The sequence below is a fragment of the Cladophialophora immunda genome (genome assembly GCF_000835495.1).
Source record: "Cladophialophora immunda strain CBS 83496 unplaced genomic scaffold supercont1.7, whole genome shotgun sequence".
NCBI classification, from domain to species: Eukaryota; Fungi; Ascomycota; class Eurotiomycetes; order Chaetothyriales; family Herpotrichiellaceae; genus Cladophialophora; species Cladophialophora immunda.
The window spans coordinates 2,315,037-2,325,621 of NW_015622547.1; the positions used below are offsets into that span (position 1 = coordinate 2,315,037).

Here is a 10,585-nt window from a genome sequence, read left to right on the forward strand (position 1 = left end):
TGAAAGAGAACCATCAGTTAGCTCTTGCTAGGCACAGAATTCCATGAGGTCTCTCATTTTGATTATCCAGCTGCGAACAGCAATTGACAAGTTTGCTCTATTACTTGCGAGTCTTGACCTCCTTCGTGCGTCAGAGATATAGATTCCGCCATTACATCCCTGGATCATGCAGTCGAGAGCTTCCTTCACTCCACCGAGGTGAGCAACAATGGGAGGCTTACTATTCAGGATATAGCAGTGCATGCGATCGTGATTACTAACCTCGCCGCGGCGGTTCGGTCGATATCCGGAGAACTTACGAGGTACATTTACCAGAGCAATGATTGATACAAGTGATGAGATCGAGCCCCCAAGGTTGACACGGATTCTCTGAGGCCGAAAGAATCCTCGCTTTCTCTGTGTATACACGATGCAGGCACCACCAAGCTCCACAATCCAGATACCGGAAACATATACCACGCCGGCAGACAGCCATGTGCGAATCACCAACCACCCAGAATCTGCTCCTGGGGTGACGCCCATTCTCATCGTGAGCCTGAACCGGCCCGAGAAGCTCAACTCATTCACGGGCGAAATGATCTTGGGGCTGGAGTCCTTCTTTCGCGTCGTCGATCGGGACAGCCGTGTCAAGGTCGTGATCCTGACTGGGGTGGGCAGGGCGTTCAGCGCCGGGATTGATTTGAACCTCGACGCCGCTCCGCCCAAGGACACACCTCTCACGGACATCCGGGATACGGGTGGAAGACTAGCATTGTCCATGTACAACTGCAGCAAGACTGTGATCGTCGCATACAACGGGCTGTCAGTAGGGATCGGGATGACCTCCACCCTCGCAGCAGGCATCAGGTAATGAATGTCCTTTGTACTCCAAGACCCAGCGTCTTCATCCTCGTCTCTTTTTCATGCGAAACTAGTACACATAACCTCGGTCCTGAAGCTTACCATAATCGTGTCAGGCTCGCGAGCCCCAAGTCACGCTTCGGCTTCCCCTTCTCCCGCATCGGCCTCACCATGGAATCAGCGAGTTCCTTCTTCCTGCCGCGCATGGTGGGCTACAGCCGCGCGACATATCTCCTGACCACGGGGGCCACGTACCCGGCCGACTCCAAGGCCCTGGACGGGATCTTTTCCGAGCTGGTCCCGGAGCCCAAGGACGTCCTGCCGCGCGCCGTGCAGCTGGCCGAAGAACTCGTCGACCGGGTCAGCACCACCGCCATCCACTTGAACCGCCAGCTGATCTGGCGCAATGCCGGGTCGGCAGAGGCCGCGCACTTGGTCGACAGTCCCTTGCTGGCGCACCAATTCGCGTCCAGGTGAGTCTGAGTCTGAGCCGAGCGAACGTTCCGCCCATCAGTGACATCCCGTCCCCTGAAATCCATGTCTGACACAAGGTGACGCCAGGGACCACGCTGAAGCCAAGCGCGCCTTCTTCGCCTCGGCCAAACCCAACTTCCAGGACCAGCTGGACAAGAATGCCCCGAGCACTTATCCCTGGTGGACGGAGCTGGCCGTGGATCCAAGGCCTTCTGTGACGCACGCGACGCCCAAGTCCAGACTTTGAGCGCATGTCCCGACCACGCGGCCCCAGAGCTTGCGGCCTCATTCTTCTCTGTCGATGGGAAGTATCGCCGCCGACAAAACCTCGTCATCGTAGACTGGTAGTCGGGGTGTTCCATCTTCCCAGACACGGGCGTCCTTGTCCTCCGACACCCCAAGGCACAATCCCACCCGGTAGCTGTTCTCCCAAACGTTAGCAAAATCATCTTCGTATCGCATTGGAAAGACGTTGACATCTGCCTGCTCGTTAGGAGCGAGTCCATCAGAATAGCTTGGTACCGGTTCTCTAGTAGCAGAACCGGAGGAGCATACAGGGTTTCTGGAATGATATCATCTATTTTCAACACGTTCACTGTTCGTTTGGAAAAATAGGATGTCTATGCCACCCATGCTATGTTTGCCTCACCTGCCTTCCACTGAGTTTTACCCGTCTCTTCCTCTTTTTAATTTCTTACTTTGCCAATCTTTCTCATTGCGACAAGAAACTTCTCCTCCATCGTCAGCTCTTTTTCAGGTTCAACTGCAATCGACTCCTGCATGTCCATTCTTACCTCCACCTTCATCTCCACCCCTGCTCCAATGTCCACTTCCCTAGCCACTTCTGCCTCAACAGCTGCCTTACTCTGCTCTTTCATCGCCTCGGAAGGAACTCCAGCATGTATCTTTGGAGGACCTCTCCTCATTGCTGCTAGAAATCGTTCTTCAGCAGTCAATTCAATCACAGGCGCACTGGTAGCGGTTTCTTTCGAGGTCTCCTGCTCGACCGACGGCACAGGTGATTTCGCCCTTTCCGGGTCGTGATGGTCGGACTTGTGAGACATCGGGGCCCTGGAATGCATGATCTGCAAGAACTGCTCTTCAAACAGATGCTTCCCAGATTCACGGAAGATTTCATCAACTGACAGTTGAGCCTGCTTCTCACAATATGGGCAGCCATCCGAGAAAGTCTTTGCCGAGTAGGGATGGGATCGACAGCACATGACCAGGTATCCAAGCTGGTGACGTCCCCATAGGTTTTCAACCTGCCTAGTATAGTCGTTCTTGATCTTCGGGATTGGTGGCAGCTTTGAACCAACTTGATGCTCAAAGGCTATGGCAATGTCCTGTGCAGTCGCCATCAAACCGGTACATGTCCCCGGGGATCTGCGACCGATTGCGTTTACTGCCTCCAATCCAACCTTAACTGTTTCTCCATTCATGAGCATGACATTGTCGTCGACAGGAGGTCCAAGCTCAGAACGCTGAGCTCTAGTTGTCTTTGCAAAGAGCATGAACTGGAGCTGTTGCAGCCTGATCTCAGCTTCAAGGGACGAGTTGCGACCAATCAAGCTATGACCCAGTGCACCTTGACAATAGTTTGCGCAAGAAATAGATTCCTTGTAGGCGAACTGAATCATCTTGAGGCCCAGACGTTGCACTCCGAAGGAGGGGTCTTGTAGAGGAAGAAGCTGATTTGCCAATTTGAGGGCGTCAGCGAGGCGGACACCGACAACCCTGCATTCCAACACGTCAAGGTGAAGATGGAAACTCAGGTCATACGAAGGGATGACGTTCGGAAACACCTTATGCAATACCGTAATGCTACTCTGGATCCGATCCACAACCTCACTCCTGAAGTTGATAATGTTCTTCTGGAGATCGAGTATCTCTTGGTTTCGACGCAGAACGAGGCTGGCATTCGATTTAGCTGCTAAGGGATTCGGCCGGATCTCTTCCACACATGCTTTGAACGTCCGATCCAACTGCTTTTCCTGGACTTCGATCACGGTGGCAAAGGCTGCTAGCTTGCGACCTATTTTTGCCAGAAGAAGGTCAAAAGTGTTCTTGAAGGCAACCAACTTCGAATGGAGTCGGTAACGGCGAATGCCATGCAAGGACTCTCCACACAAACATTTCGGTGGTGCAATGTCTTGTGACTTGACGCCTGAATTGATTGATAAAATAACCCCATCATCGTCCACTTTGTAAATGCCGTGGAGATTGCGGGCATCCAGCTGGGCGATCTCTGCAATGTGTCCGCATTTTGGAGCGTAAAGAACCATAGGACCTCTCACCCCAGTGAGGCATTCCGAGCAGAGCTCCGGTGGGGGACACTTCTCACCGTGAAATGATGGGCACGCGTGGCCACATTCCAGAGTCCGAGGACAGGGCTGACAGCAGGGTAACGATAGGCTTGGAAGACAACAAAGGATATCTGACGGTATTTCGTGCTCACAGCCAGCGACAGTCTGCTTGACGCAGGGGTCGCAAATGTCCTGGCATCGATTCCTACAAGGTCCATGCTCGCACCTATCCAAGCAGGGTTCGACACAGGACCTTGGGCACGAGTTTCCGACGTGACAAGTCTCCTTGCAGAAATGGCCACATGCTTTGAGACGATTGCATATATGCGTGCAAGACTCATGCTTTCCTTGTTTTTTGTTATTGCAGACACCGCATTTTCCGCTGCAAGGATGGCCGCAAGTGAGTGTCGCGCAGCATGCTTGTTGGCATGTAATCTTTTCGTCAGGATCTTCACCACACAAGATCTTCAGAGAGTGACCACAGTTGAGAATTCTCTTCTCTACCACGGCCTCACACTTGGAAGTGTCGCCTGAGCAGAGTTTCTTTCCGTGATGACTGCAATCAAGAGTGGCATCGTCGATAACAGCGTCACATTTTCCGCATCTCTGATAGCACAGCTTCTCACATTTGTGCCCGCACGGTTGGAAGACCTTGGCACATTTCTCTTGACAGGTCAGGCGGGAGTGGAGCTGAGGTGGGTGACATTTCTCCTGGCATATATGACCGCAGGGCAAAGTCGTGCCGCAAGGCGCTGAACATTCTGGGACGTCTCGAAAGTCCTCTGGCTGCTCAACGAGATGGCGATGGTCGGGATGCACATGGCACTGAGTCATGATCGAACCTCCAATCTTCCCACTGAGTGCGTTGATGACTTCTCTCCACCTGGGTACTTGAGATAGAGTCTGAGAATTGCCAACGATGTAAAAGCCGTTACGAGCCCTGCTGCAGGCGACATTGATGCGATTCAACGTCTTCAAGAAACCAGCGGTACCTCCGCTTCGGACAGTGCTTAGTATGATGACTTTTGCCTCTTCACCCTGGAAATTGTCAACTGTCGCAATTCTGAGCATGTCGGAGATCGCAACTTCGTCCTTGGATGTCCTGCCTTCATCACCAAGGCCAAGGATCTCTTCACCAAGCAGTGCTTCCCGGTCTTTTTCAGAGAGCCAGATGTCACACGTTGTGGCCAGCCGTTCGTAGAGTTTCAACAGCTGACCCGCATACGGAGTTAGGACTGCAACTTCTCCTTGCGAATAGGCACCACTGCGAAGCAGGTACTCGACAAGGGAGGCAACCATCTCAACTTCATGCAGATTGGCGTGGGACTTTAAGTCGTCTGATTCAAGTTCCGGAACTCGATGATCCCACCAAAAGACTCTGTGTGCAATGCCATGAGTTGGTGAGCGTTGGAGCGTAGACTCGTGATCCGTGAGATAAGGATAAGTCAGGCGAGTGATATTTGCAATATCAGGATGCATTCGGCGTTGGACGCTCAAGTGGCTTGATGGTATTACCGATGCCGACATGTCATGAGGAAACATCAGTCGCTCCAGCAAGGACTCGTCCAATCGATACTGACGCCCGACCGATGTCTCGAGACTGAGAGACTGCTCGTTCGTCTCGGGCCGCAGCTGCTGAGGATCGCCAATGAAAATTGCATGTTTCAGCGAAGGGAGCAAAGTGCACAGTGCATGTGCTTCCATAACCTCGGCAGCCTCTTCACAAATGAGGATTTCAGGATCCACTGATCGCAGGAGTTCCCAGCGGGCAGCGCATGCGGTTGTGGTCATAGCGATGATGTTTTGAGATGACATGATCTGCACATCACGCCCATCGTTGATCGTCTTGATCTTGTCAGTGTACACACGCGATTCGGAATAAAGAGAAGCCATCTTGTCTGCAAATTTTTCTTTATCGACCTCCGCTTCCCAGCGCCGAAGCATAGACTGACGTTCGCGCAGAGGCAAGTTCCATATGCTGGACTCCCCGGCATTTGCACTCTGAAGCTCAGCACGGTAAGATATGTCGAGAAGGATTTCATCAACATTTTCTTGAGTCGGTCTTGCTCCGTCGTTTGAGGTCTGGGCAAGTCTGCAAGCCAGCTCAAGGTGTAAATCCCGAATCGTCTTCAAGTCTCCCCCTCCCGACCAGTATTCGAAAGTAAAGGATTGTGCAAGGGAGACGCGAGGATTTGTCATAAATTGAGAATGAACATCCGGATATTTGTTGCGCAGAATGCCCTCGACATAGTGCCATGGAGGAGTTCCGCTATGCGTCTGGGAAGAAAGCGCTATTTCCATTTAGTTCTGTTCGGAGGGCACAAAGGGAAGATGGCCATACCTTTGCACAATGAATCGAGTTCTGCGAATAGCAGTTTCTTTTGGAGGCCATTGGCATGCAGCATTTGGGCATTCTCCTTCTTCATTCGCGTCTTTCGTCGCAAGCTACGAAGATTGATTGCATCTGTCCAGTCTTCCTTGCTAGCGGAACCGACTCGGAGCAGATTGGAGACGCCAGCGTCTCGCAGATCGGCAAGGAAACTGTCCAGGGCGTGATTTGTCAGGCACACCAGTAGGATAGGCTTCTGTGTCGGTCGAGAATCGAGAAGTGTCTTGGTTAGCTGGACGCCCAGAAAAGTCTTGCCGCATCCCGGTGGACCTTGTGTGCATGCATACTCCCGCAGAAGGCTGTCTCTGAAGGCCACAGCTTGACCTTCATCCAGAGTGGTTTCGCGGCTGAGCATGTCTAGCGCAGAGGGCCGCGACAAATCTCGTACGGATGCAGAGGCAATCGGGCATGTGAGTGGGACAAGCTTGGTGAGATTGTATGCGAAGTCCGATGAGAGCGCATAAGAAGGTGGGGGACACGGGAATTGGGAGTGCAATCCGGCAACCGAGTTCAGATTTCTGGCTAATAACGCCCCATTGACATCCTTGTCAGGTGCAACATAGCTCTGGAAGGCGAAATCTGTTTCTGCCATCTGTTGCAACCGCTTGAGACAGTTGTAGAAGCCAGCGAAGAGAACTTTCGGGAATTCCACCAGGTACAGTTCGTTTCCTTCGCAAAGGCCCAAAGCGTGGCGGCAAAGCTGAAGGACATCGTCGTGGGTGGTTGTGGGGAGGAAAGAAAGCTGGACTGCTGCTCGAGTGCCACGTCCGTCAAAGCATTCCATAGAGAAGGTGCTTTGAGCTAAATGGACCTCCAAGAAGTAGACAGACAACTTCATGGTAGCGTGGTTTAGTTGGAGCAATGCCACCAACATGCCTTTTTGAAACCGGCCAGAGTCATATAACTTCTGAGCCCTCATGAAAGGTGGGCAGTCGTAGCTGACACGGACGACCATTGCCATTTGCTCGTGTGAAAGCAACTCTTCGATTTTGACGTTGTTGTACAGGAAGTATCGGTTGCCAGCTCCAGTCTCTTGACGGACATGGCCCCCAGGATCTGTGCCGCTGCCGAGGAAGGCGATCTGTGAGGCTGAATAGCATATGTCCCGAATGTTCTCAGTGCTGTCATATCGCAGTTGTCGGAAAAGCGTATCCAACAATCTACCAGGCCCATTGTCCAGAAAGTGCTCTTCAGAGAGATCTTTTTTCGGCATGTATGTTGGTCGATGGACAGCGAGGATTTCGTCTGCAGTTGGGAGGATCTTGATCTTTCTGTAGTTTTCATTGTCGTTATCGTGGCGAGGACCGAAGACTGAGAGCTTCCCAGGGCCATCGTCGGTGAAGGACAGGCGAGGGCGCGGATCAGGAGAAAGGATGTTGACGGTGTCGCAGATGAGACCTCTTCCCGCCGTGGACGCGGAAATGTAAGGCCTCATGATTGCAACCCTGATGGAGTCCAATAGAAGATGAGTCCGAAGCTGTAGAGTGGCGAACAGCAAGGACAGTAAGATCGCAGCACATCTCTTTCTCTCGTAGAAGAAGGCTTTTTATTATTTATATGGATTCACTTGAGGGATCCTGTCTTGGCACAGATTCACTGCTCTCACATTGTCACTCCAGGTGACTCAATGAGTCATCTAGAATCTTCAATGTGGCTGGGAGCGGAGCAAGGTCAGTCACTCAATAGAAGGTGAGGCAGAAGTGTGTGGCATTTTCTCACAAGCAGCGTGCCAGTGCAGTCTGTTTCTGCGAAAAGTGGATGGGGACCTTCTGACGGTGAACTCTTTGTCCAAGCACTAACCAGGCCTAGACTGTTTGCTTGCAGCTTCCATGGAAGTTCATGCAGGTCGGCATAGCTGCGACTTTGACCCCTTATTACCGGGGTCTTGACCTTCTCAAACAAATCGTCGCGGTCATCATCCACCGGGCAAACGACAAGCAATCGACAGAGCATCAATCATGAAACAGTGAACACATGATACCTTTCCCACATTCAAAGACAACGTTAACTGTATGTGCAGACTTAGGCCCTCATGACCCTACATCGTGATGGAGTTTGGCCTTGCTCTCAGCACCTTGGAGTGGAAAACGAAATGCATGACTTGGACACGGAATCCTTGGACAAGCCAGCAATGGGCCTACGAACCATTTGTCATGATCATCCAGAGGAACACATCGACGATGCGAATACAAGAAGATGTGTCGCGAGCGTAATTCTGCCAAAAAGCAGGGAAAGAAAGCAAGCGGATGGCAATCAGGGCGAGCGAGATACACGTATGATGTTGGAACTTGGCAAATGTCGATACAACAGGGCAACTATAGCGAAATGCGGATAGGATGTCCGAAGGCTGTATCGAGATTCCGAGATTATTGGAGCAGCGACACGAAACACCCAAGACGGGATAACGATGAAATATCTACATCTGCCCAACGGGGATTGTACACTGCCAGCACAACACCTTCCGTCCAAGCCTTAGTATATTATCGAAGAGACATTCCCGGACCCACTGAACAGATTCCCGGGCATTCCTTGCACCCAGTGACTAAAAGTCCTGCTGTTCCTGCCCTCCAGCAAAATATGCAAATCCTCGCTCTCCGGCGGTAATTGTACTCCGTTTCCAGGCTTAGGATATAATGCGGCGTGCTCGTCGAAGTATCCATCGTAGCCTTCATCTACCTCATTATCCTCACCCGGATCGTTCTCCCCAAACGAAGGCACCTTCGAGACCGGTGTGACGTAGGTAGAAGTGAACTGAGCCTGTGGCATTGCCACTTGTGGAGGAGGTGGTGGTGCTAGGGTTTGGAACAAAGGCAAGTCCGGAGCCAGGTCCGATGCTTGCAGAACTAATGACACGAGATCATCTCTGGACAATGTTTTAAGATAGGCGTCTTTTTGCTCGACGAGGAGGAAACGACCCCCTATTCGTGGTCCTGTAAATGTGGGTTTCTGCTCGACGACAGGGGTTGCCACGACTGCAGTTTGGGAGCTCGGTTTTGCATTTGCCTTCTTGTCCTTCTTCTTGCCGTGCAGAATTCGGTCACACTCAGAGCAGAACCACTCAGCTTTGGAGTCGGTAACCGTGTGCGGGGAGATCTGCGGTTCGTGACAACGCTGATGCCAGCATTTGTTGCAGGCATCACAGAAGACAATCACGTTTCCCGGAGGGCCATGTCCACGCAAACAATGCTCGCAAAGCGCAAACTGCTCACGTCCACGATAGACTCTGCGTTTGATCTTTGGGTGAGTTTTTATGGACGCGGGGGAGTTCGACGCCGTATTCGCGGCAGAATTATTTCGAGAAAGTTTCCTTGATGGACTCGCCTGCACAGGAGTGCCATCGCTCAGAGGAACGGGCTTCTGAATTTGCCTCCCGGATCGAGTCTGTGCAGATGGGTTGTATTCTTCTGAGCTCTCTCTGGATGGGGTGGCCGTCGAATCCAAAGTCGAGGCGCGTCGATTCGACTCTGAAGTGTCGGAAGCACCACTCTTTCTTTTCTTGCTAGGAGGTCCAAAGTGGTGAGAAGCGTTCGCCGGTACGACTTGCGGTGAGGTTTGGTCATCACTTGGAGCCATGCTGTTTCGCGGTCCCCGTTTGATGCCTGGTCTGCCTCGACCTAACCCCTTACCAGAGACCACTGCACCGTTGGGAAGAACATATTGCTTGTTTCTGCCAGGCACAGCGCCTCTGTTGCCTGCTGCTGCCGGTGTCCTTCCGTCGCCAACAATATCAGACGTCGCCATCTCGCTTAAAACAACGATTGTGTCACTGTCGAGGTCGTGGGCGCTAGTAACAGAAGAGGGAGTCTGGGTCTGATTCATAGTCAAAGATGGTAGGGAATATCGAAATTCAGGATCACTATCGGTCTGCACATCGTCCAGTCCGGTGTTGCCACCTATGAGAAGGTTGGGCGTCTCAGTCTCCGAAGTGGGCAGGCGTGCGTTGCTGAGTGGAGGCGGGATGTGGCCGTGAGGTAAGATTTCAGGGAACGACGTCCGCCGAGGTCCCGAGCCTGGATAAGATGTTGGATTGAAGCTCACTTGTGGCGAAGGCTGATTTGCGGCTCGGTGAGGCTCCAGCGAGTTTCCGCGGTTATTCAGGCTGTCATACGCGACACTGAAACAGAGGGCGGGGACAGCAGGAGGTATATTGAAGTAGTCGGATTGGGTAGCCGGCTTGTTGACGTGGTGATTGTCCCCATCGTTGTGGGTGACACGACTCTTGGGATCGTTCAAGGCGTCGGAAGGAGCAAGGGAACTTGTCGGTGCGGAGTCCATGCCAGCTGGGGCTGAGACCGCCATTTGTTAGGGGTTCAATTCGATTTCTGGTTGTGGGCTTTGATTGGAAGAGGCAGCGCAGAAGGATGGAGACACAGCAGCGTCCTCTTGCATCAAAATTGCATGAGCCTCATGACCGACAACCCGTCAATGTCAATAACAGAGGTAAGATGATTCAACTGTCGGCCTCGCTTCGTCGGTGGGAGGACGGTCGAGATCGAGAAGAAAGCGACGTCGTAGAGATGAGGTCGCAGGATTGGAAGCCACACGTGATATTCAGACAGCAGGTGCACGTGATGTG

At 52.3% G+C, this 10,585-nt stretch overlaps 2 protein-coding genes across 2 annotated transcripts; both read right to left on the reverse strand.

The window, feature by feature from the left end:
* Positions 1-1,599: 1,599 nt before the first annotated feature.
* PV07_11537 (uncharacterized protein) lies at positions 1,600-7,444 on the reverse strand (the record flags this gene model as incomplete). Its single annotated transcript, XM_016398983.1, has 3 exons — positions 1,600-1,797; positions 2,013-5,911; positions 5,962-7,444. 3 exons carry the CDS (start codon positions 7,442-7,444, stop codon positions 1,600-1,602), a joined length of 5,580 nt encoding a protein of 1,859 aa, XP_016243545.1.
* A 938-nt stretch (positions 7,445-8,382) lies between these two features.
* On the reverse strand, positions 8,383-10,498 carry PV07_11538 (uncharacterized protein). Its single transcript, XM_016398984.1, has one exon. It carries the CDS (start codon positions 10,306-10,308, stop codon positions 8,482-8,484), a length of 1,827 nt encoding a protein of 608 aa, XP_016243546.1. The 5' UTR covers positions 10,309-10,498; the 3' UTR covers positions 8,383-8,481.
* Positions 10,499-10,585: the final 87 nt, after the last annotated feature.